The sequence below is a fragment of the Meles meles genome, chromosome 13 (assembly GCF_922984935.1).
Source record: "Meles meles chromosome 13, mMelMel3.1 paternal haplotype, whole genome shotgun sequence".
NCBI classification, from domain to species: Eukaryota; Metazoa; Chordata; class Mammalia; order Carnivora; family Mustelidae; genus Meles; species Meles meles.
In genome coordinates, this window is record NC_060078.1 from 9141404 (window position 1) to 9168132 (window position 26729).

Consider the following 26729-nt stretch of genomic DNA (forward strand, 5'->3'; position numbering starts at 1 on the left):
GGTTGGAAATCACGTTCTGGAGCAGGCGACCTTTTGTGGGTTCACGCTAGCAGTCCGACAGTTATGATGTTTAAATTGTTTTCAGTGTTAAACAAACGGCCTCTGAAGCCACTTGTGAGCTCTGATATCCTGGTTCACCCTTAGCTTACTTGGTTTCCATTTTAACATTGGGTGATTTTTATTAAAAAAAAATAATAATAATAACTCGAAGGAATAACTGAGAAACCACTTCATTTATTATGTGATCTAGGGCAAAGTGGCTAAAAGAGCCTAACCCAGAAGCAGAGGACCTTTTCCGCATGGTGGCCGAAGTGTTTATCTACTGGTCCAAATCCCATGTAAGTAGGAAAATATGGCAGCACTTCCTGTTTGGTTAGGTTAAGGGCTTACCCATTTTTGTGTGTGTATTTGTGTGTGTGTTCTTTTTAAGATTTATTTATTTAACAGAGAGAGAGCAAGAGAGAGAGAGAGAGAGAGAACAAGTATGGGGAGAGGGAGAAGCAGGCTCCCCACTAATGTGGGGCTTAATCCCAGGACACTGGGATCATGACCCAAGCCAAAGGCGGCCCCTTAACTGACTGAGCCACCCAGGTGCCCCAAGGGTTACACGTTTTTAACCAATGTTCAGTCCCCTTAGTAAATACCTATGATAATGTTTCTCGAGCTTGCTTCCTAGGGATCACTTAGCTGGTGTGGAGAGAGAACAGATTCCCCTAGGTAGTTTGAGGAAATATAAACCCTCTTTAGGGTTTGGGAAGTATCACAGGGGTTTTTAGTTGCACTCATAAATGGTGGACTTTTTTTTTTTCTTTTTCCTTTACCCCTAAATCTTTAGGGTAACATGAACATAGAGATGTGGCTTTTTATCATCCAGGCTTCCCTCTGTGTAGATGTTTTGCTAAGCCCCTAGGAGCCCTCATGCCTAGTTTGAGAAATGCTGAGGTGAACTTTTGTTTTCCAATCACAAGAATAACTCTTGTTTACTTGTACGGTACTACTTCTTTAAATTTTTTCCATCAGCACACACTTATGTTTCTACAGGAGTTTGCTTTTGCTCACATGTTAGAATAAAACATAGTGCCTTCTAGGAATCCTGTTGATAGAATTTATAAAGCACATCTTTAGTGCATTTTCACTATTTTGTATGTTGCAAGTAGAAATCTGTGTTTTTATTTTTTTTTAATTTTTTATTTTTTTAAAGATTTTATTTATTTATTTGACAGAGAGAGATCACAAGTAGACAGGCAGGCAGAGAGAGAGAGAGAGGGAAGCAGGCTCGCCGCTGAGCAGAGAGCCCGATGCGGGACTCGATCCCAGGACCCTGAGATCATGACCTGAGCCGAAGGCAGCAGCTTAACCCACTGAGCCACCCAGGCGCCCCGAAATCTGTGTTTTTAAATCTGAAAAAGATTTCAATAATAAAAACTTGTTATAGTATTCTATAAATATTTCAAACAACTAGCAGAGTATGGCTAAGTGACCATTTATTGTTATCCCAAATTATTTAAAAAACTTAGAATTCTTGTGTCAATTATAATTCTCAATAGCAATTTGCAAATGGGAGACTCCAAGAAAATAAAAACAAAACCTCAACCTCAGCTTCATTATTTGAGGTGACTTCCCAATTTATTTTATCAGATTGTTATACAAATTCTTTTATTTTAAAAATGCCATATTTTTTAAAAATTAAATTTTCCTACTTAATGTTTAGGATAAGAAATATTATTTCATGCCTACCCCTGAGGAGTCTGTCAAACTTGGTACCAAAATGTATATAAAATACAATTACACTGAAATAATATGTGGAATAATGGCTTTTCAAAATGTATGCACTTACATTTTCACAATGACTTTCATTTTCAGTGATGCCCAAAATTCTTTTAGATCCATTAAGTTCCTCTGGATGAAAGCAAATGATTTCTGAGCCTGTGTAACTCATGTTGAGAAAGTACACTAGATTGTTCAGGGTACCTTGGAAGGAATATTTGAAATCCAGAGCCCAGGAGCAAATCACTTAAGAAAACTAAAAACTGCACATTTTTCCTTGAAGAACTAGAAATCTTCAACTTCATCAATCACCAAAATACCAAAAAAGCTTCTTTAAATGTATATGCAAGACAGAATTTTGGAACAAGTTCTTGCAGGGGTATTTATCACAATCGGTAGATTTTTAGACGAATGTCTAATGGTAATTTCAAGAGTAAGAAAAAAATCAGAATAGGTACTTTTGGATCTCATGGGTGTATTTAAAACCCAAATCTGTTAGTGTGTGTCTTATATATTCTTCCCCAAATATTTAAAGGTGAGACTGTATGACCACCCATATTATTGTGGATGGTAAGATCAGAATGTTAATGTGAGCGGAAAGAAAGTCAAAGCTTAGTCCTTTCACTGTCCTTTGCACAAAATCTGTTACTACTCATCAGTTATTAACATATGTGGATACTTACTAGGAAATCATTTTATTTGGGTTTTGCTCATCCCAAAGAGGAAGGCATATGCTGAGATCATTAACTTCTCTTTTAAAACTCTGATTCTCTCTGCTTTCATTTTGTGTTTGTCCCCTTTGCTATCACAGCTCAAACACTTGGCTTTGCCTGTGTTCATATGTTCCCAAAATGAAAAATGAATAAAATAATGTTATAGTAGATAATGTGAGATATAGTCATATAGTAGGTAACAACGAGAAAGTAGATAAAATATCTGACAGACTAAAAAGTTATATCATAGATGTTTGTTCCCTGTGTTTCCCCCCAGAAGCAGTCTATGCCTTTCACCAGCTAAATTTGCATTTGAGTACTCATTCTACCCCTCGGTAGATGTGTGACATTGGTGCTTAAATATTCTGGATCTTAGTTTTCCCACCTTTGAAGCATACATATGTAAGCATACATACTCATATATAATTGAAGCTTACGTATGTAAGCATACATATTTATATCTAGTTGCCCCAAGCCAAGTATCCTCATTGGATAATTTAAAAAAAAAATTGTTTCCTTTTCTTGAGAAGTCTTTTTTTTTTTTTAAAGATTTTATTTATTTATTTGACAGAGAGAGATCACAAGTAGGCAGAGAGGCAGGCAGAGAGAGAGGAGGAAGCAGGCTCCCTGCGGAGCAGAGAGCCCGATGCGGGACTCGATCTCAGGACCCTGAGATCATGACCTGAGCCGAAGGCAGCAGCTTAATCCACTGAGCCACCCAGGCGCCCCTGGGAAGTCTTATATATCAAATTACTACCTACCTTTGTATAAACTTTTGGGTCCTGTGTAACCTCTAATTACATGGACTTCTTGTCTATGTGGTTTTAACTGAAATTTTCTTTGCAACTTCTCAGAATTTCAAAAGAGAAGAGCAGAACTTCGTGGTACAGAATGAAATCAACAATATGTCTTTCCTCATTACTGACACCAAATCAAAGATGTCAAAGGTATTTCTATAATCTGTTGCACTGTTCTAGAAATTTTTTGAATGTAACTTTCATTGTTGATTTTTTTCTACATTTTTTGGAAGGTGTACAACTGAGATTTTAGGGATTTTTGTGATGTTTACTAATTAAACACACACACGCACATACACACAGTTTGAAGGGTACCCGGGATTTGTTTTAAGGAAGTATGGTAAGACGCACAAACACAGAAATTACTCTTGTGAGGCAAGAAGGTGTTATTCACAGTTCCCTAGAAACTGAAGGCATGGCATATGGTGGGGGCCTGTGGCAAAGCATTATTGTCAGTCTTGTGGCAGAGGGAGCATGGGGGGGAAGACAGGCAGGAGTCTTTGTTGAGGTTTCTATGGGAAGGAACAGGCAAAGCAGGGTAAGCATGTTTAGGATTAGCTAGTTTGAATAATTTCATTGGGCATGGGGTGTAGTGGGCATCCGTAGTTTTCTGGTACCTCACCCTGGGGCGATTAGGACAGGTGGGTCAAGACCCAGGAAAAGAAATAACTGGGGACTAAGAGACTCACTGTTGCTTGGTTTGTGTATGAAAAGCATGCCTGCGGAAAAGTAATTTATTATCTGTAGGAAACGGCCAGCATTGGGAGGGACAAAGATCAGCAAGACCCCAAGATGCCGAAGCATCAGAGTAAAAAGACATACGTAACACACACACACACACACACACACACACACACACACACACACACACTGCCAGTCAGTGTAATACACATGTAATTAGTCAATACTGTCTATTCATCAAGATTACGTGTATGCATTTACGTGTGCCAAGTATGTAAACATCCAGATAATTAGCTGAACTGTTAAGGACCACATGCATGAATTCCAGGTTCTCACATATGAGATGGGGGTGTGTGGCTCTAGATTTTTGTTTTCTCTGTCACTCATGTTGGGGAGGGAAAGGACTTTCAAAACAGTTTAAAAATCACTCCTTTCTTGTTTGAATTACCACTAAATAAGAAAATGAATCTATTACGTGGGGGAAACATAGAAAGTGTGCGGCCAAATGGCCAAAGATGCAGAGTTAGTGTGGGTCTGGCTGAGGAACTCCGTCTCCACCAACTCTGCCACTGAGGGGAGAGAGTCTCAGTGGGAAGGACACAGGAATGACTAGTACCTGTCACTTGCTTCGTTGGTGGCCACGAGGACAGTTGACTAGCATCCCTCAGAGCACCTCATGTTTTTCAGAGTGTTAAATGCCCTGTCTTTGACGCTACTGCACAGGAGCTAAGTGCTTACCCTCGCCGGAGGTTCGCCTACCTCGAACAGCGTCCAGCCGAGAGCCCGTTTCCGGGCTGGGCTCTGGAAGCACACAGGAAAGACGAGAACTTTTCTCTCCTCTGGGCCGCCAGCAAGTCTGGAGAGTGAGCTGATGTTGTCTTGAGACGCTGTGCTAGGAGCACGTGTCTCATGGATGTTTTGAACTGAAAACTGTTAGCAAATGTCTCTGCTTTGACAGCATGGTGTCAACTTAGGACCGTGTTAACGAAGGCACAGAGAGAGGGCAGAAGGGGTCAGCGTTTGAAAGGATGATGGTGATTCTGGTCTATCATGACACTCACGATGAGTGAAAAGTCTGTAGAGCAGAGGTCTGCGTCTTCTTACCCAGACATCCTCTTCCCTCTTTTTCCTCATTGTAGCCCAGCGATGCTCAAAGCATACGGTCACCGTGCTGTGCCTCCTGGAGGCCAGACGGGGGCATCTGTGCAGATGGACGCAGAGTAACATTTACTCCTAGTTGCAGGGAGAAAATGCAAAGTAATGGGAAGAAGCATTTTAATATCCTCCCCCCAACCCTGCCTCCACAAGCACGAAATTTCAACCTTTCCATCTCTTTACCACATGACTGCTGACACTCTGAGACAGGATACATAGCAAATAACAGCAACATTGATGAAGTATTCATTCATTCCTTCATTCATTCATTTATTTTTTTTTTAAGATTTTATGTATTTATTTAACAAAGAGAGAGGGATCACAAGTAGGCAGAGGCAGGCAGAGAGAGAGGAGGAAGCAGACTCCCCGCTGAGCAGAGAGCCCGATGCAGGGCTCGATCCCAGGACCCTGAGATCATGACCTGAACTGAAGGCAGTGGCTTAACCCACTGAGCCACCCAGACACCCTATTTTTTTAAAAAATATTTTATTTATTTATTTGAGACACAGAGAGAGAGAAGATGAGCAGGTGGAGGGGCGGAAGGAGAGGAAAAACCAGACTCCTCTCTGAGCAGGGAACCCACCTTGGGGTTTGATTCCAGGACTCTCTGATCTTTACCTAAGCCGAAGGCAGCCCCTTAACTGACTGAGCCACCCAGGTGCCCTTGACGAAGTCTTTAGAAATCAGTGATCATGCTTTCTTTCCTTGCTTTTAAGACTTTTTTTTGTCACAGATTCCAACACTCAACTCTGTTCTCTAGGCAGCCGTCTCTGATCAGGAGAGGAAGAAAATGAAGCGCAAAGGAGATCGGTATTCAATGCAGACGTCCCTTATTGTGGCAGCTCTGAAGCGATTGCTGCCCATTGGGTTAAACATCTGTGCGCCTGGGGACCAGGAGCTCATTGCTCTGGCCAAAAACCGATTTAGTATGGTAAGTTTCCTGTGCACACCAGGGATGATCACTTGACCTCCAGACTCTCAGATGTGTAGACTCCTTTTGCTCATGGCTCTCTCGCTCTTTCTTTCTTTCTTTCTTTCTTTTTTAACTTTATTTTTTCAGTGTTCCAAGATTCATTGTTTATGCACCACACCCAGTGCTCCATGCAATATGTGCCCGCCTTAATACCCACCACCAGGCTCACCCAACCCCCCACCCCTCTCCCCTCCCAAACCCTCAGTTAGTTTCTCAGAGTCCACAGTTTCTCATGGTTGTCTCCCCATCCAAGTCCAGTTTCCCCCAACTTAAACTCCCTTCTCTCCATCTCCCAATGTCGGTGTTTCATTTGCATTAAATGTTCTGTTAAGCAGTTTTACTGCATAGGCTCTATCATTCAGATACAAAGACTGCCTATTTGTGTGTGTGTGTGGCTGTTTTTTAATTTCTAAATTATGTTAATCACCTTCAGGGAATCTTTAGGAACCAAAGAGAAAAGATACAAACAAGTTCCTGGTAGTTAAAAAAAAAAAAAAAGAAGGATTTCTTGTGAACTCCCCTATAACATTTGTTATGAGAAGTGTATTCAGATTTTTGAGGGGTTATTTTTCAGTGTTAGAAGAGTCCTGCACTGTGCTGATGGTGGTTGGATAAGGGGTTGACTTTTCAGTGGCTCTTCTCCTTTGCAAGCTTCAAAATTTAAGTTCTCCAGATCTCTTTATGGCCCCTGTGTTTTCTCTTCAAGGCTATGCAGATGCAATTTTACAAAAATACGCAGTGGAATTACTGTATTATGTTTAGGGAATTTGCGTATTGTTATGTTTAGGGCATACTCTTCCTCCACCTGTTCCCAGGCTGAATGGAGCACCTCTCTGTGTATCAGGGTTTGATACCGTGAGATAGGAGGTTGAGGGGATGTTGTAGCAGAGTGGACTGCATGGGTGCTGTTCTGCTGGGGGTTGTTCTAGTATTTGATTCCCAGGATATGCTCCTTGTTATCAGTGGATTGTGGGGGATATCCTAAAGTGCCATTACTACTTGGTAAGGATTTCAGAGAAGGATGGGGACATATTTGTTTGAACGCAAGGGAACATAGTTCTGCCCTACTTCTTGTGAACTGGAAATTCTGTTCCATGTAGTCTTACAGCACTTACTGTAGAATTGAAGTAGGTTGTTATCTTGTTTCTAGTCACAGCAGTATCAAGAAATTATCTGAAAAAGAACCCCTCTAAATTTGTGACATGTATTTAAATCCTGTAGATATGTTTATTCAGACCTATACTGTTTCAAAATCGGTAAGATCTATTTCCATTGACTTGTGATCGTTGATGCATTGTAAGACTTCCTTTAGGTAACATTTATTTCTTGACAGAAAGACACTGAAGATGAAGTACGAGATATAATCCGCAGTAATATTCATTTACAAGGCAAGGTAAGCCAAATTTAAGCACATTTAGCATTTATGAATTACTTAATCTCTCTTTAGAATATATTACAAATAATGTTACTTTACCATTTAAGAAAGTAGAAATATATTACTTTAGTCAGTTTTTATCCTACTTTCAAACTTTTTGCTATTAAGGACTATCAAGATAATGAATGATGAATTTTTGAAGTAGATCATCAACGATTCTCACGCTTTGAAGAAAATATGCCACGATTTGAAATAAAGTTTGGAAATTTCCTTCCTTAGCTGTGTTTGAGGACTTTTGGGACATGGAGACAGGTGTCCATAAGAATTTGAACTTTTACATCTAGTGACAGAAATTAAATATGTGAATTTAATAGGAGTCATTAGTACATAGGAGATATTGAGAATTGCTGTAATAGGAATAAATGAATTTACCTAGGGAGGCGAAGGAAAACATGAACGGAAATCATGAGAACAGCTACTTATTAATGTTGGGTAAGAAGAAAAAATTGCGAAAGCACATTCTGCAGTCCAGTAATCATTTACTATTATTTGGAAATTGTTTCTTACTAGAACATAAATTGTTCATTTGTTTATGGAAACTGCTATGCAGTGTAAGAAGTCTAGCAGTTTATTATTTTTTTTCAGTTTATTATTTTGATTCAGGGTATTTGCTTCCATTCTGGTGTCCCTTCTGGAGAATTTTCTAAATTATGAAAATGTCCAAATCTCAAAAAGTAGTGACTACAGTATAATATTTGCTTTGGGTATTAAAATGCTTCATTCCAAGATCAAAAGCCTATACTTTTTCTTTTAACACTTAGGATGACACTATGATATAGGTGAGGTGTACCTTTCCAATATTCCCAGGAAACAAATACTGATTTAGAACAAATTTCATATGCACTTTGATGTGTATGTCCTCAGTCATACATTTAGTTATAAACTGGTCCAGAACAGGAGATGAATTCCTGTTACAGCTTGATTGCTTTCCAGGTAGCAAAAAGATTTTGAACATTTTAAAATGTACTAATCTTCCAACTACACCTCTAGTGAAGGGTTTATGCTATATACATGGGTGTTTGGGGAGATCATGTAGTCCTTGAAAGAGTCTCCCAGGGGACTCGAGACCACACTTTGAGAACTATGGTCTAGGACAACCACCACTGAGCAGAGTCAGGAGATGGTCAGGACCTCTTAAGGAAGGTTCTGTGCTGCTTCTCAGGAAATAATCAAATGAAAAAGGTTGCCTTGAAGAAACAGAAGGAAATTCTTCCATTATCTTCTAGAGGTTACTTGTAGGAGTACTATGGACAACTTAAATTGTGTACTGGGGAGTCAGGAAGAAAGAGGAGAGCAGAGAAGGAAACATGTTTACAATCAACACTTCACCTTCAAATGAACGAGACCAGAAAATAAAGTGGTAATGAATACATAGATTTTCTTTTTGACATTTCTGTCTATACTTGTGCTCTGAGTTAGGCACACATATTATGGAGCTGTACAGACTTACAGAAGATGAATTCTTTTGTTCCTAACACCTTCTCAGATATATTGTCCTGAAATTGTAGGACTGGTAATCCTGGGAGCCAGAAGAAGTAATTTTATATTAGAAGGAATAACATCTCTGCTTATCTTGCCAAGTACAAGTAAACATGTGTATTAAAATCTGGACGTACCGAACACAGTCCTCAGATGAAAAAAGTATATGGAAGAAAAATATTTCCTTTTGTCCAAGGACAAATGGTGTTTACAAATCATTGAGTGTCTGCCTCTTGGTGAAAGTTATTTTTCCACATTTCCAATGCTCCTTTCTCTGACTAGGAGTTGTAAAGTTTCAGATGTTGTCCATTTACTTCAGCTTCATGACCCTCAGTCTCCCATTCTTTTTTTTTAAGATTTTTTTTTTAATTTATTTGACAGACAGAGATCACAAGTAGGCAGAGAGGCAGGCAGAGAGAGAGAGGGAAGCAGGCTCCCCACTGAGCAGAAAGGCCAATGCGGTACTCCATTCTAGGACTGTGGGATCATGACCTGAGCCAAAGGGAGAGGCTTAACCCACTGAGCCACCCAGGCACCCCTCAGTCTTCCATTTTTAATGGAAATTTGAAAGGGGAAGAGAAATATAAGGGGATTGCTTTGCCTGTTTTTAATGACATAGTTATTTCTGTATTATTTCTCTGAAGTCATGTGATCTGTTTCTTGAAAGGATGCTTGTATTTTTTGGTTTCTATGGTTTTATAATAATCCTTCTCAAAAACATAGAGAGTTCAGTTATGTCTCCCACTCAGGAAATTTGACGGTATTAAAAAGACCCCTTCGTTATAGAATATGATTTTATTAGCCCTCCATCAGTTGATATCAATATCTTTGTTTCAGTGACACTGAGCTCAGTTGTTGAGTCCCTGTATTTACCTGTAAGTGTGATCCCATATCATTGCTATGAAAGTAAGTATGTAGATCTTTCAGTGTTTGTGAGAGGGGAAGAGAAAGATAGAAGGTTGCTTTGTCTACTTCCTTGCCTTGACCAGGTCCATCTCATCCTTAAGTCTTGGGCAAAACTTCCCTTGTTCAGGGGACTCTTAACCAACCACCAGCAGGTTTGTTTGAAGCTCGCGATACCTAATATTTCTCTTGGAGTAGCCGTCATCACAATTGTACATATTTAATTTCTGTCTTCCCCACTAGATGATCAATTTCATGAGTACTAGATCATTCTCTGCTCTCGTCTCTGCACAGTGTTTTGACATAGGCAACACTCCATTAAGTAGGTCTTCTCCTCTTTAGGTCATAACCTTCTATTTTTGAGATGTCTTCGTTTTTTCCTGCAGTTGGAGGATCCTGCTATTCGATGGCAAATGGCTCTTTACAAAGACTTACCGAATAGGACCGAAGATACCTCGGATCCAGAGAAGACTGTGGAAAGAGTATTAGATATAGCGAATGTGCTTTTCCATCTTGAGCAGGTTAGAGTCTGTGTTGATTCCATCGTGTTTGCCTTAACATTGTAAGCACACTTTAAAGATGGTGTGTGTTCGTAGTTAGGTATGGGCCAAAAAACATAGATGTTCAGCAGATTCATGATGAAGAATTTATGATTGAGGAGCGCTGTCTCTAATAAGCAAGATTTCCAAGCTCATGGTTTTTGTAGCAATATATAGCTAATGTCTTTTGGGATATCACAGCCTTTGTTTTATTGTCTTTTCTCAAAATATTTCTGTGATTATACAGATGAATAAGATTATATGCTTCACTTTAAATCATTCTAACAAAAATTTCAGGAGTTGCCTGACTACATGTTCTACGTATCATTTGTTATAACTGCTCATAACAACATGTTTGAGATGCTTTCACTCGTTTAATGTTTGATTCTTTTGGGGCCATTAGTTTCACCTTTCATTAGAGATATTTTTGAGTTAATTTGCTCCAAGATCAGCAATAAATTACATTTAGAGAAGAGCAGTGCATTGATACTAAAACTATGTGAGAATCGTGTTTTTATGTAATTATTTGGTTGTATCCTACTTTAAACTACAAAGTTCACTATGTGTTTGATTTCCTTATTCATTATTTAACAGTTCTCAAACCAATAATATTTGAAACAATACCCATCCGTGGATTATATTGTTGTGTGAGGAATCTTCTGGTTTGGGTAAAATATCTGCAATACCGAGACATCTTCCCTATTTCTCATGAGGTCCACTCAGCACAATGACACCAAGTGAGAGGGCTCAGTGGGAACCCAACTGTGTGATCTGTCCTTGGGCCTTCATGACAGTCCTCATCTGACATGGCAGGTGTCTCATTTTACAACAAACTTAAAATAATAAAAGGGCATATGGCATCTCAGGAACTTCGTCACCTAAATGTTTTGTAGACCATATTGGCATAGCAATAACAAACTTTTTTCTTAGATTCCTATTTCATATTATCTGGTGATCTCCCATCCTCACCTTGACCAGTTAAATAACATAAAGATATCACCTAATGTAGTATGCTCTTACTTTCCTTCCTGCTTACTCAGGTGCCCCTCAAATATTAAAACTTCCCCCATGCCATGCAAGTCATCACTACGCCCAATGAAATTTAACTAGGCTACCCTTAAATCACATGGCTATCGACATGTATGTACATTGTGTATTTACATTGTGTAACACCACACTAATAATAATAGAATATAATAAAAGTTGGCAAACTCAATATTCCCCTAAATATTTCCATAATATTTTCATTCCAAAATATTCATGAAATGAATATTTTCATTTTCAAATATTTCAAATATTTCCAAAATATTTCATTGAAATATTTTCAATATTTTCACAATATTTCATAATATTTCCACAATATTTCATGAGTACAAATGATCACTCAGCAGATGATGAGATTTAAGGTAATGAAATCTTGATGACTTAAAAAGTCATAGAGTTATTTTCCAGAATTACACACATATTTAAGAAGACTATTAAATGTTTGTTTAATGTTTACCTGAGGATTATTTCTGGCAGCAGTACCCTACCATAAGATTTTTTGTTTTGTTTTGTTTTTTAGAGAGGGCCAGGGGAGGGACAACGGGAGAGGGAAATAGAGAATCCCAGGTAGGCTCCACACCCAGCACAGAGCCTGAGCAGGGCTCAATCTCACGATCCTGACATCATGACCTGAGCTGAAATCCAGAGTCAGAGGCTCAACCAACTGAGCCACCTGCGTGTCCCATATTGTAATGTTCTAATTCTTTCTAGTTTCCATGCACATGTCTGGATTTGTTTGAATGACTTTTAGATACATTAAATGAAGCTTATTGAAATCTGATGTTTTATTCTATTGACATATATTGGTAACTATATTCAGTTGTAACGAGCGAAGTCATCTGTAAAGTAGTGAGGTCCATTTTATGCTACAGCCATTCCCTCCATGAACATTTACTGCATACAGTACCATATGGCAGCATTAGGTGGTGCAGGTTCCGGGGATTGAAGGCTGTCTCTCTACTCAAGTAGGTCAGGACCATGCGGAGCATGTGGACCGCTTGTAATGATGCAGATATGCCCGGATACAAAATGTGCGGACTAGACTAAAAAAGGAGTCCAGACTTAGTGTAGTTGCCAAGTAGGTGATCCCCATAATCTTGAAGTCATTTTCTAGGCGGACAGATTTTAGTTAAGGTCAACCACTCTTCACATTGTTAAGAATACGAGTAAAAAAAATCATCAATGACCAAAGACTAGAAAAGGGGAAAGATGGGCCACAGGAGGAATTGATGCCTGCACTACCTCTATCCAGTGTTAACTTGTCGCTCAGTCATAGAGCAGCTTGCAAAGAATATCTTCACTTGCTAAACTCAGTGGGTGCATAGTAGAGACTTGATTTCACTTATCTCCGGTATCAGCAACCTTTGCGATTGCGTATTTTATACTGCATATCTAGTCATTGGTCCCTGAGAGTAACCTGTCCCCTTGCCTTTTCCTAGTACTCAACTCAAGCCACGCTAACACATCAGCACCTCTGGGCATTCGGACAGTTAGACAAAGCCTCACTATTCAGAGATTTTTCAAGTATAATAAAATGCTCTGCCAAGTGGTAAGCTTCATGATGGCAGACACTTTTCCACCATGTTCACTTCTGGATCTTCAGTGCTTTGGTACTGTATTATGATCGTTGACTGTCCCCACACCAATCAGAATGCAGATTCCCACAGAAAGCGAGTCTGTGCAGCCTGAATCTCAAAACGAAACTTGAATGCATTGGATCTAGTTGAACAATACTGCCCTCGATTCACTTAACACAGTCACCCAGAAGAAAACAGAAGAGGACAATTGTCAGAAAGTATTTGCTGATCCTGTGGAGGGATGACCATCAAAGAAATAAGTGTTTTCCAATTATACAAGTTGCTTCATTAAAATTTCTAAACCACTGTAGTCCAGACTTTGTTAATGTTTTCTTCAGGCATTGTGACATTCATATTTTGACCCTTTACTGCAAAGGGTAATAGACTTTAATTTTTTTTAGCTAACGCAACATTTTTATTTCTTCCAGAAATCTACATGTTTGCGCCGGAGATATTACAGTCTGGGAAGTACAGTGTTCAATTACCTAGAGACTACTAATTAATTTAGAATTACATGTTGGGTTTTTTTTTTTCTCTCTCTAATACTTATAATTAATCTCTTTTTCGTCTTGGAGGTCCAAACACCATCAGCTAAATAAATAGCTTGCTTGCCTCATTTACTGCAACTTTGAATTCTCATTTGTCCCTCTCTAACAAAATAATTAAGTATTTTAACATTGCAAAATTAAATTCTTTACCTCATTCCTAGTAATGTGTTCTTGAAGCTTTGTCATTTTCTCTCCATCCTACTATATTAAGGAAGGGTTGAATTTTCAGAAGAATTTTCTATGTCCCTATTCACATTGACTGCTGTAACTCTTAGGATAAAATTGGCTTAAATGGATACATAAATAATTTTTTTGTGTTTTTTTTTGTATAGACAGAAAATATGTTTTAGAACCATACCAAATTCTGAAAACATGATTCTATGTAGAATGTTTTTTTATTTCTTTGATTTTAGAGATGACATAGCTTCTCAAGTACACACTACTGGGAAAATAGTATATTCTGACTAAAGAAAATATGTAGCATTCAAAACTATTTCCAATTTAGCATTGGGTTACTTCTAGGACATGGGTTTTTCCATAATAATTGTAAGGTGCTTTTGGAATTGAAATTCCAAAAGTTTTTAATCGAAAAGGCACAGCTGTTTAATACTGTATTTTTGAGGGTAGTTTGGGGTTTAAATATTTAATTTTTTTTGTATCCTTTTACCTCAGGTGGAACATCCACAGAGATCGAAGAAGGCTGTATGGCACAAACTGTTATCCAAGCAGAGGAAAAGGGCAGTGGTAGCCTGCTTCCGGATGGCTCCTTTATACAATCTGCCAAGGTCAGACTTTGTAAATCTCTGTAATTAATTTTGTTTTTCTTTTTCCCTATGAAGCATTAGGAGTATAGCATCAATTTTAACCTGAGTGCAGTAGTCTGAGAGACAGAAGGAAGAGATCCCTTGGTTCTTCTGTATAATACTTGGTTCTTCTGTATGATATTTGCGTTTGTTTTTTCTTCGTTGGGTGTTCCCAGAGGACTGTGGTCTACAGTGTGATTGTTAAATACTCTTTAATACTGAGGAAGATCTGCTTGCATATATAAGGCAGGTGGGGTCATTAGGAACTCAGACTGCTTTGATTTGAATCCTGGCATCTTAGCTGATGGCTCCTGACATTGGTCAAGTTTCTTACCTGATGGTTCAGATTTCCTCATGTGTACCATGATGGGATTTGCCTCCTGGATTTGTTCAGATGACGTAATGGGTTGAGGTATACGGAATGCTTAGAGCCAAACTTAACACTATACCTGTTAACTTCTATTTATTATTTTGGGGGGGATTGTCCATCTTGGGGAGAAGCAGTGATATGGACCTAGTTTATGGAAATAATTTCAATGCGTTTAACAGACTCCCTGTCTTCTCATATAGTGGGTGGACTTGTTAATAGAGAAATTACAGAGAAATATTTATAGTATTATAGTTATATTTATATATTTTATTTTTATGTTTTATTATATGTTTATATATTATCATTATATAAATAGAGAAATTATAGAGAAAAATAGAGAAAATCCCCTGGTACATTTGAGTCTGGCTCTGTGGCCCAGGTACCAGTTCAGCCTCCTTGTAGTTTTCCCAAGAAACTGTGCCCTTTCCCCTGGGAGCCTTGTGTCAATGATACCATCCTCACGTCTGGTAAACAGGGTTCAGCTCAGCTGCCTCTCTTTTTCAGAACATCTCTGACCAGACCATGCCCTTCCACTCCTTGCGGATGGAATACTTCCTCCTTTTTGTTTCTAGGATGCTTTTCCAGGTCTCTGGCTATGGACACATTCACATGGTCTTGGGCCTATTTGTCTCTGTGATCCAGGCTTTGAGATCTTTTAGAGTTGTGTTCAATTTTATACCCTCAGTACCTAGAACAATGACTTTCAGTACATGTTTGAATAAATAAATGAGTCAAGGAGTAAAACAAAACAAGAACACCCGCAACAAAGCAAACAAACTTCACACAATCCCCTTTCACTAAAACAGCTGGATTTCTTGCTCTGGCACCTTCGCTGGGTATAAAAATACAAGAATTTCCCCCTGCGACCATGTGCACCTTTTAAATTCTCTGACTCTGTTCTGGTGTTACCTGTTAGTCAATAGAATATTAATCTTGAATTCATTGTTTTATTCCTTTTCTGGTCCCTCCTATCTAGCCATTCTCCAAGTTCCATCAGATTTTTCCTTGATCTGTTTCACTTGGATCCTCTCTCCTTTACGGCCACCTCTTCAGCTTCCTTGTTTATCGCCCCTTACCAAGTTGATGGCAGCAGGTTCCGAGCTCGTTTCCCCAAGGATGTTACAGAGTCTTTGGATCCACTCCCTCTAATAAAACCTTTCCAAAATTGTATCCCTTTTTGCGGCGCTTCTCAAACCTGGTACTTTTGGGAAATACACCCATATTCATCACAGAAACACTCAAGCCTCAACCTATTGAATCAGCATTTCTGTGAGTGCTTAGCAAGTATATTGTACAAAAGCCACTCGGCTGGTTCTGATGTCCCAGGAAGGCTGAGGCTCCCTTTGTCATGCCTGTTTCATGGAACTTTATGGCAGTTTCTAGCAGTTCTGGGTGCATCAAGTCAGTTCTTCCCATTGGTCTTCCAGACTCTCTGTAAACCTGTCTGACCATGTGCCTCATGACTCCATAGCCTGCCATCAGTATAGCGAGGCTCAGCTTTCCATCCTGTGATGATGGCACCTCTCCTTTTAACACTTCTGATATTCTCTTAGGATGTTTTCTTATGGCCATGACTTTCTTTTTTCCTTTCTTATGGTGAAATCTTATCTGTACCTCTCATCAACTTCATGATGAGTTTATTGATTCTTTTAGTCTGCAGGGCTCTTTATTTCATAGGCAACCGTCTATTTTCAGTATCCTAGGATTTAGTCTTTGGATACCTACTCCTATTAAGTTCACGTAAGACATTTTGTTTAGTAATCCTTAGGGCCTCTATCTAATGTTAACTCAAATACTGAATAATTCCTTTATGAACACTTAGTCATTGTTTCTCAGAGCCACCTTATGTCATAATAGCTACCCCCTAATGACCATCTATCTACCCAATGTGCTTCAAATTGTTTATCTCCTTTTACGTCTTGCAAAACTGAAGTGAAGATGGGGTTCTCCTAGTTTTATCAGCGGAAAAAGTGGAAGTTGGTCAAGTGAATAACTTGGCCAGTGTTGTGAAGCTTTGAAATGGCAGAGCCAGAATTTGAATGTAAGTCAGCCTGCAATCTGAGAAGCCTTGCCTTATTTTCTATAATGTGTTGCTTCTGGAATCATGAGTAGGAAGTTTATTGTTTTATCTCTTTTTAGTGCACAGACAATCCAGTGATAAAGCACTAATAATTCGTTTTCCAATTTATTTAAAAAAATCCTTTGTTTGAAATTGTCCTTTTCCTTTTAGGCACCGGGCTGTCAATCTCTTTCTTCAGGGATATGAAAAGTCTTGGATTGAAACGGAAGAACACTATTTTGAAGATAAACTGATAGAAGATTTAGCAGTATGTTTTAATGAGGTTTTAAGATGAAAGAGGGTTTGGGTTTGGTGGGATAACGTTGGTGTGAGCATTTATCATGTCATATTGAAGAGAAAATATCATTGTAGCGATTCTTCCTAGGAAACTTATTCTTGTAGATCATTGCATTCAGTGTTTAGGGAACATTTTATCCTTATTTCGGACATCTCTCTCTTCAACATCATGCAATTCAGAAGTTAAGCTGAATGGTATTTTATTATTAACCAAACACTGATTCCATTATTCTCTTAAATTCTTCATCAAAGTCCCTTTAACCACCTCAGAACCAGTATAGAGCTTTAAAACTTGAACCATAATGAAGCTATTCACCAAACATAAGTGAAGGTTTAAAAGCCAATGAAAAGTAGCTGGTTTTTAAAATCATACAGGCCGAGAATGATAGACTGGCTACAAGAAGAACAGGAAGCCCTGGTGAATGTAGTAGATGGCATAGTAGGTTTTTGGTCCTTCCATGCTGTGCTGGTAAGGATGCTGTTGTATTGAGAGCAGAGCAGTCTGGGAGGCCATTGTCTTAATCTTTTCGAAGTGGTGGACCTGTTAAAATATCTGATGGAAGCCATCGTCTCAGGAAAATTTACAAGTGTGTGGTCTGGTAGAATTTTGCAGACTAGTTAGAGGCTTCATGATTCCTAAGTTAAAGACCTCGTCTCTAAAAGTTATTTTTTTTTTTTTACACTCACAAGGTATCAGGGAATATTGGATAAACTGATGTAAATCGTGAAAGCTTGACCTTGATTATCCCCATATATTTTAAGTGAGTTCAGTTTGTCTTTAGAACCAAAACAACCCATAGACTATTAGATATCTTATAGAAATGTGTCCCTTATCTACAGTGTTAAGCCATAAACCCAGGAAAAGATCATTTATGTAGAGAGATAATCAGTGTGAATGGGTAAGGTAATAGATATATAAAAGTCCCTAAACCATTCACTGAAGAGTCAAGATTAATTAATTCTTAATTAATTAAGAATTAATTAATTCTTAATTAATAGAATTAATTAATTCTACATTGAGTAAAAATGCTTAATTTTTCTTGTGTTAAAAGTTCTAATAGTACAAAATTATTCTAAGTTTAAAGTAACTGAAAATTAAAAAAAAAATATGTAAGTAGTTTAAGCACTAACTCATTTAGCATTCTTTACCTGACATTGTTTGTATAGGCAAGGAAAATGTTTCATTTGATAATAACCAGTTTTCACTGCTCTGTGAACTAAATGTTTATACTTGGAGTAACTTAGGATTTTATTGTAATTCCTTGTAAATTCAGCTCTCCCTAGAGCTGAAATCTCTGTACCAAATATACCCCCAGTTGTGATTCTGCTTCTAAGAATACCATTCAGAATTTTAAATGTCATCCCTGCTCTCGGTGGTTTTTGGTCCAATTATTAAATATCTTTTTTTTAAGCTGCATAGTTTTGCACTGATTAATGTAACACAGACATGCATGCACATTTGTATAAAACACACGTGCGTCCACAGTGCATATAAAACACATACACTGGGGTACCTGGGTGGCTCAGTGAGTTAGGGCCTCTGCCTTCAGCTCAGGTCATGATCTCAGGGTCCTGGGATCAGGCCCCGCGTCGGGCTCTCTGCTCGGCAGGGAGCCTGCTTCCTTCTCTCTCTCTCTCTGCCTGCCTCTCTGCCTACTGTGATGTCTGTCAAATACATAAATAAGTCTTAAACACACACACACACATGCACGCACACACACACACATGCACACACATACACATGCCAGAGCCAAAGAAGATGGCTTCCTTTTTAGTTATTGTTCCTGACCTTCATATTACTCCTGGGTTTGTGTCCGCATTTCATTTAATGTGAAATTTTATCTATTTGGCTTTTTTGTAGAAACCTGGAGCCAACCCTCCAGAAGAAGAAGAAGGCACGAAGAGAGTTGATCCCCTCCATCAGCTCATACTTCTGTTTAGTCGAACAGCTTTAACAGAGAAATGGTATGGTTGGGAGGGTTCGTGGGAGCATAGGAAGAACAGATAAAGAAACCCCATGTCTGAGTATCTTGTGTTTGACCCATTCGTGTTGCAATTTCACCTTACTCTTGTTAGGAGAGAGAATTGTTCCGAGGTAGGACCAGTTGGCCCTACACCTGGGGCCAACGTTCGTTCAAGTTCAGGCTTTCATGTCTGTCCATGAGTCCAAGTTATTCCTAACAATTTTGTCATTAGCTGTTGCAGTTGATCCTGAATCTTATGAAATGATTTTTTTTTCCTTTGTCACAAATGGCCTTTATAAAGAAAACAAAAGAGCCCAAAGCAAATTCCAGTAGGAAAAAAAAGTGTGGAGGCCACTGGTGACCCAAACTTCCTGTGTCTCCATTGTGCAGTGGGTCTTAGGAAACCTTTAGAGGCAGGTGTACCATCATCTCAACAGGAAGTTTCTTTGACATCTGATTTGGGGCATTCTCCATTTTCCATGGCTTCTGTAGTCTTATTGATGTGAATTCACCGAAGCCACAAAGGCCGAACCTCTGTGTGGTTAAATCTCTGTGTCCTCAGATGCCCGGTAATCCAGATGGGCTCAGCGTCTGCTCATAATGGGGAGCACTGCAGAGATTCTGTGATGAAACCTTTCTGAGGCAATAAAACATTTATCTGCCTCCCTGCCGTGCAAAAGGGAGCCTACTTTGCCCTAGACTTCACTCACATTCCTGCAGAAGCTGGAAGATAATTTAATGATCAGCCCTACCGCCATGAGTCTTTTGAGAGTCTAGATGAGTTCATTTGACCTCTATGCATGCCATAACAATGCGCATTTCTCCCTCTTAGCCAATGTGATCCATCCTCCTCTCACGATGTCTCTCTCTTATTATTTCCTAACTAACCAAATCATCTCATCCCTAAGCATAGAGCAACCCTCTGTCTGGCATTGTCAGGTAACGAGGTATTTTCCTAAGTGAATTTTTCTGATGGCTGAACCTTAAAACTACTAGAATAACTTTGCAAATATTAGGTATTTTTTTGGAAACCTTTCTTCATGAGTTAATGGTTTCCGTACTTCTCAAGAAGAAGATATTAAACGCATTTCTTAATGGTTAGGGATCACTGTGACTGTTGTATTTCTGAACAGTGTAGTAGCATAATAATTTGGGGAGTCTTTTCATCAAATGTCAAATAACACTTCTGCTGTCAGAAGCCCCGACCTCGTTTGAACTTGGTTGTTTCAGCTTGTGTAGTTTCAAGAAATTTAAAGCTGTTAACATTTGTGTGTAAATCAATAGACCATTTATTCTGTGAGACTTGAAGGCCTCTTCAGGAAGGTAAGAAGGATCAGCTCTTTAGGTCAGAGATCTTTGCTGTCTGAGTCTGCCATATTTTTGAATGATGACTTTGCCTAGGTTTTGTGTTTATTTCATTTTAAAAAGGCATACTGGTTGAAAAATAAAGGTGGTTTTATATAGTGATGACAGTTTTGCATATGGCTAGCCTCCCACTTAAAATTTCCTGTTTTCTTCTTGTTTCTCATAGCAAACTGGAGGAAGATTTTTTATACATGGCGTATGCAGATATTATGGCAAAGGTGAGTAAAAATATCTTGATTTTAGTGTTTAATTTTAATAAAGGAAAATCATTTTTATCCCAATAAAGGGATAAAGAATCTATCCTTTGGAAATATTTTTGTGTCCAAATAAAATACTGTTAAGTCCTAGTAACCTAAGGGGTATTAATCTTAATTTTCCACTTGTTGTATGAGTCTCTGTTCTGAATCATTGTTTGCTCTCTTGACATTTTATTTATGGGGAGCTCATTAAGTTTCCAAACATTCATTCATTCATTTAACAAATACTCATGGGGCATCAAGGTGTTGGAGGTAATACAGTGAATAAGAAGGAAATGCACATACTCTTCCTGGAGTATATAGTCTGATGGAGAAGGCAAAATTTTGGCAGGTGATTGCAGCAAGCTCTACTAGGGTTAATGGTAGAGGCGCTATCAGAGGTATAGGGAAGAGGTTGCACAGGAGAGTAGTGAGGGTTGCTTAGGCTAAGGTTTAAGGAAGTCCTTGACTGCCTAATGATGGGTGGACTGTGCAACAATAGGACCAGCTTGTGTGTACTGAGTCTTTATTTCGTTTATATCCCACAGTAGAGGGTGAATGAGGGGATGCATTTAAAAGGGGAGTCGGGGTGTCTCTGAGGCCTCTGATGTAGGTGACTAGGAGCACGGTGGTACCAGATACTGAGATGGGGAGCACTAGAAGAACTGCGGGCCTGGAATGAAGGGGAGAGATGGCAAATTGCGTTTTGGACATGTGAGTTAAAAATGCCTGTGAGACAGCCCAGTGGAGAGATCAGATATGTGATAACACATTCAAGTCTGACATTCAGCCTCCCAAGAATGGCTTATAAATACAGATTTGGGATTTATCTGCATTTGAAGGGAATCAAAGCGGTAGGAGTAGATGGTCTTGCCCTAGGAGGAGAAGGTATCATGAGAGGGAAGGGCCCATGACCATGTCTCTAAGGACATGGGTATATAAGAGATGATAAGACGAAAAGGAATCCATAAAAAAGGGTTAGGGGGAGAATCTTTAAGTGTGAGCATATGTAGGAGCTGTGGGTCTTAGTGGGTGCTCAGCGGGACCACATGCTGCTGAGGGTGTGGATGAACAAGGCGAGGACTGAGACTTCTCTTGGATTTAGTGCATGTGTGTCATGTGACCACAGTCAGATCCGTTTCGGGACAGTACGGAGAGAGGCCATCGGAGTGCCAATGCCATACTGTAGGGAAGCAAGTAGAGACTCACATGTGAGGGGACGTGGCCTAGACATTTCTTCACTAGAAGATTGAGAGAGGGGAGAGACGATATGAAGTGACCAATATCCAGATGGAATTGTGACATTGAGGGGGATTATCTTTTTTTGTTTGTTTGCTGTTTGTTTGATTTGAACATGCTTCTCTCCTAGTGGGAAGGAACCAATAGAGAGGGCAAGGGGGTAATTTGTGGTGGGAGGTCTTGAGTGAATGGGAGCAGGGAGAGAGGACAGGTTACAGAGCATCAGGAAAAGCTGTGGCTTTCCAGCTTTCTTTTAAACCATAACCCCCGATAAGAAACACATTTACCCAGTGTATTTATGGACACGCAAAACTGGTTTGTTGAAAGAACATTTTCATGAAATTATACCCTTCCTATGAGCAGTAGAGCCTGATATTTTCTATTCTATTTAAATTAAAAAAAATTATTTTAGATCCCGACTCATTAAATAGATTCTGCATCCAATAAAAGGGCTGAAACCCATAGTTTGAAAAATGCTGAGTTAGAACCCCTGGGTGGCTCAGTCGTTAAGCGTCTGCCTTCAGCTCAGGTCATGATCCCAGGGTCCTAGGTTGGAGCCCCGCTTCAGGCTCCCTGCTCAGCAGGGATCCTGCTTCTCCCTCTCCCACTCCCCCTGCTTGTGTTCCCTCTCTCGCTGTGTCTCTCTGTCAAATAAGTAAATAAAATCTTTACAAAAATTTAAAGGAAAAAAGAAAAACACTGAGTTAAAGGATAAAAGAGGGAAGGATAGGGGCGCCTGGGTGGCTCAGTGGATCAAGCCTCTGCCTTCAGCTCAGGTCATGGTCTCAGGGTCCTGGGATTGAGCCCCATATTGGGCTCCCTGCTCAGTGGGGAGCCTGCTTACCCCCCCCCCCCGCCCCCGTGCCGCTTGCCTCTCTGCCTACTTCTTTTTTCTTCTTCTTCTTTCAAAGATTTTATTTATTTATTTGACCGACAGAGATCACAAGGAGGCAGAGAGGCAGGCGGGGGTGGGGGTGGGTAGCAGGCCCCCTGCTGAGCAGCGAGCCTGATGTGGCGCTCGATCCCAGGACCCCGAGATCATGACTTGAGCCGAAGGCAGAGGCTTAACCCACTGAGCCACCCAGGCGCCCCATACTTTGTGTTAAACCTGAGATGAATATTCTTTTTTTCCATGTCCATCTTTCCAACTCTAGTCCTGGCGTGTTATGCCACCGCTTTACAAACTTACCCACATTGGCTTGTATTGCTGTTGCCACTGCTTTTGTCATCGCCATGGCCCCTCATGCTCGATTCCCAGAATGCCTCAGTATTACCCGTTACCTCTCCTCAGCAGTCTGAAGCCGTTTCATCTGACTGGGGTGTTTCTACCAATATGAGCAAGATAACCATGTGGAAGTCTCTAGAATGATGCCATCATAAGTTAAACACTCAACGGTATTTCCACTATTTTGTGTTTCTGGCTGAGGAAATCTTTTCCTCCTCCTTCTCTTACTAACTTATTGAAATATTTAGGATCTGCGCTAAGGTATACCTAGTGTTCTATCCATTGTCGGTTTTATTAAAATCATCAAACATTATCTCACCCATTCTATCTCACCCATTAGCTTTTAGATTTAAATCCATCCTAAAAGCTTCTGCTTTTGCTTCCTCCACCTTCTGAGGAGTGCCACAGTCAGAAAGGCAACTTTAAAATGTATGAAATATACTTGCTCTGAGGAAAGAAATTCCCAGAAAACGCTGGCAAAGTGAAATGCCCTATTTACTGCTTATGGATTCTCATCACCAGTTTTGAATTTTGGTCTAGACCCCTGCATGGTCCGAAGTAGCCTCTATTCTAGTTTTCCCTCCCTCTTCTTTTTTTTTTTTTCTTTTCTTCTTCTAAATTCTCTTATTCCATGCTTCCGTCCCTTTGTCTATGGATTTTACTCACATTTCCCCTCCTGACATATGGTATAACTCCTTGATGCCTGGAGTTTGTCATTTTGATGCAGAAAGCTAAAGTTATCTCATAGAACTTCCTGTTTACTTACCATATATACTAGATGGATGCAGTTTGCTAGTGAAAAAACATATCTCCTAGACTTTTCAATCCTTTTTATTCCCAGTACATCAACAAATTGCAGATCTACTATCATTTTCTTGTGGTCCCAGTGTATCCTCAGTGTATCCAATCAGTAGAAATTAAAATAGTTTGTAGGCTTGATGAGTTTTGTCAGCTATGTACTCCAAATTGATTTAAGCAAGATAGGTTCAAGCATCACAATTTTTTTTTAATTTGATAGAGATCATAAGTAGACAGAGTGGCAGGCGGGGGTTGGGGGAGAAAGCAGGCTTCCCACTGGGCAGAGAGCCCAATGCGGGCTCCATCCCAGAACCCTGAGACCATGACCTGAGCCAAAGGCAGAGCCCTAACCCACTGAGCCATCCAGGTCTGCGTAAGCATCACAAATTTTAACCTTATTAGAAGCAAATCTTACTAAATTTTCATGGGAAGATTTTAAAAATAGTTTATTTAAAAATAAATCTGTTGATGGAACTAGAGCGTATCATGCTTAGTGAAATAAGTCAATCGGAGAAAGACAACTATCATATGATCTCCCTGATATGAGGACATGGAGAAGCAACATGGGGGGGGTAGGGGGATAGGAGAAGAATAAATGAAACAAGATGGGATTGGGAGGGAGACAAACCATAAATGACTCTTAATCTCACAAAACAAACTGGGGGTTGCTGGGGGGAGGTGGGATTGGGAGAGGGGGAGCGGGCTATGGACATTGGGGAGGGGAGGCGAACCATAAGAGACTATGGACTCTGAAAAACAACCTGAGGGTTTTGAAGGGTCAGGGGTGGGAGGTTGGGGGAACAGGTGGTGGGTGATGGGGAGGGCACGTTTTGCATGGAGCACTGGGTGTTGTGCAAAAAGAATGAATACTGTTACGCTGAAAAAATTAATAAAAAGGGAAAAAAAAATAAATCTGTTGAAAAATAAATCTGTTAAAAACATTAAAATAACATTTATAAAAAAATATCAGCTAGAGCTCTAAATTTTTTAAGGAATTCTAAAGAAGCATATCATATGAATTTTATAAAGCTTATCATTATAGCTCCAAATGATATTTTCTCTGAATGTATTCTTCATCTTAAAACTTGTATCTTTTCTATATTTCTAAAGATAATGAAATTTATATAGGAGATAATTTTAGAAAATGTAAAACCACAGTTTTTTGTTTTTTGTTTTTTTTTTATAAAGATTTTACTTTTTATTTGACAGACAGAGATCATAAGTAGGCAGAGAGGCAGGCAGAGAGAAGAGGAAGCAGGCTCCCTGCTGAGCAGAGAGCCCAATATGGGGCTCGAACCCCTGGGACCATGACCTGAGCTGAAGGCAGAGGCTTTAACCCACTGAGCCACTCAGGCACCCCATAAACCACAGTATTTTAAGAAAAAAAAGTTTTTTCTTAAACTTCACATTTTTAAAAAAGATTTTATTTATTTATTTGACAGACAGAGATCACAAGTAGGCAGAGAGAAGAGGAAGCAGGCTCCCTGATGAGCAGAGAGCCTGATGTGGGGCTTGATCCCAGGACCCTGGGATCATGACCGAGCCGAAGGCAGAGCCTTCAACCCACTGAGCCACCGAGGCACCCCTAAACTTAACATTTAAAAAAAAATTTATTTGATAGAGCACCAGGGGGATTGGTAGGTAGAGAGAGAGGGAGAAGCAAACTCTCCCCAGAGCAGGGAGCTTGACATGGGATTCAATCCCATGACCCTGGGATCATGACCTGAGCCCAAGGCAGATGCTTAACTGATGGAGCCACCCAGGTGCCCCTAAGCTTCACCTTCTCAAGAGACAGATTAGTGTTCTATTTGCTTAAATAGTAAACATGCTTGTTTACTATAAATGTAAATATAATGCTGTGCTTTACTTCTATTTCCTAATGCAGAGGAAGGACAGATAAATCAAAATTCCTCTGTGTTTAACATGAGCTGCACAGTATTTACAGAGGACTACAGGTTTGCCTATCAGATGTGTTTTGCTCAAGTTTTCATGGTTCTTTTTCTTAGATTTCTGGTTAACTAATGGCATGAGCGCCAAGGTGACCTTAGCACATAGCAGAACATTCCCCATACTCTTTTTTTTTTTTTTAAAGATTTTATTTATTTATTTGACACAGAGAGAGATCACAAGTAGGCAGAGAGGCAGGCACAGAGAGAGGAAGCAGGCTCCCTGAGAAGCAGAGAGCCCGATGTGGGGCTCGATCCCAGGACCCTGAGATCATGACCTGAGGCGAAGGCAGCGGCTTAATCCACTGAGCCACCCAGGCGCCCCCATTCCCCATACTCTTGATTAAATAATCAACAACATTGTTTCTGCAGGGAAACGTGCTATGGGACTCCTTTTCCAAACAGCAGAATTGTTTATTTTCTCCTTTGCAAACTGCGTTGTCAGTCTTCTTACTCCAGATTGGAAATGGTGATAGTATTCCTTGAGGGAACAAAAGAACAGGACAGACCTTTAGAATCTGTCATCTTGTGGGTAGAAGGATCATATTTTCTCTCCCCCCCTCCTGTCCCCACTTCATCTCCAGACTCAGAATACTGGGAATCATTGAACTGAAACTATTCTTCTGATTTGTCACTTATATTTAATTACTTGCCACCATTCACTTCACTGATATGCTGAGGGCTTGCAGACCGGAAGAAATCCTTAGAAGGGTTAGAACATTCTCACCTTAAAAGCTATAGGTTTTTTCCTGCCATGGCTTTTGGTTAATGCCAGCTTCCTTTGGTCAACATGATACTTTTTATTCCCAACCAGAA

The 26729-nt window shown here is 39.7% G+C and overlaps 1 protein-coding gene across 12 annotated transcripts in view; it reads left to right on the forward strand.

Annotated features, from left to right (window-relative positions):
- RYR2 (ryanodine receptor 2) overlaps window positions 1-26729 on the forward strand; it is a 749188-nt gene that overhangs the window by 629997 nt on the left and 92462 nt on the right. For all 12 annotated transcript variants that reach the window (XM_046026812.1, XM_046026816.1, XM_046026818.1 and 9 more), the window contains 9 exons: window positions 251-338; window positions 3335-3427; window positions 5874-6044; window positions 7420-7479; window positions 10290-10424; window positions 14284-14396; window positions 17015-17111; window positions 19002-19105; window positions 20636-20687. In XM_046026812.1, coding sequence (XP_045882768.1) covers window positions 251-338; window positions 3335-3427; window positions 5874-6044; window positions 7420-7479; window positions 10290-10424; window positions 14284-14396; window positions 17015-17111; window positions 19002-19105; window positions 20636-20687 — 913 coding nt within the window. The remainder of the gene's footprint in view (window positions 1-250; window positions 339-3334; window positions 3428-5873; window positions 6045-7419; window positions 7480-10289; window positions 10425-14283; window positions 14397-17014; window positions 17112-19001; window positions 19106-20635; window positions 20688-26729) is intronic.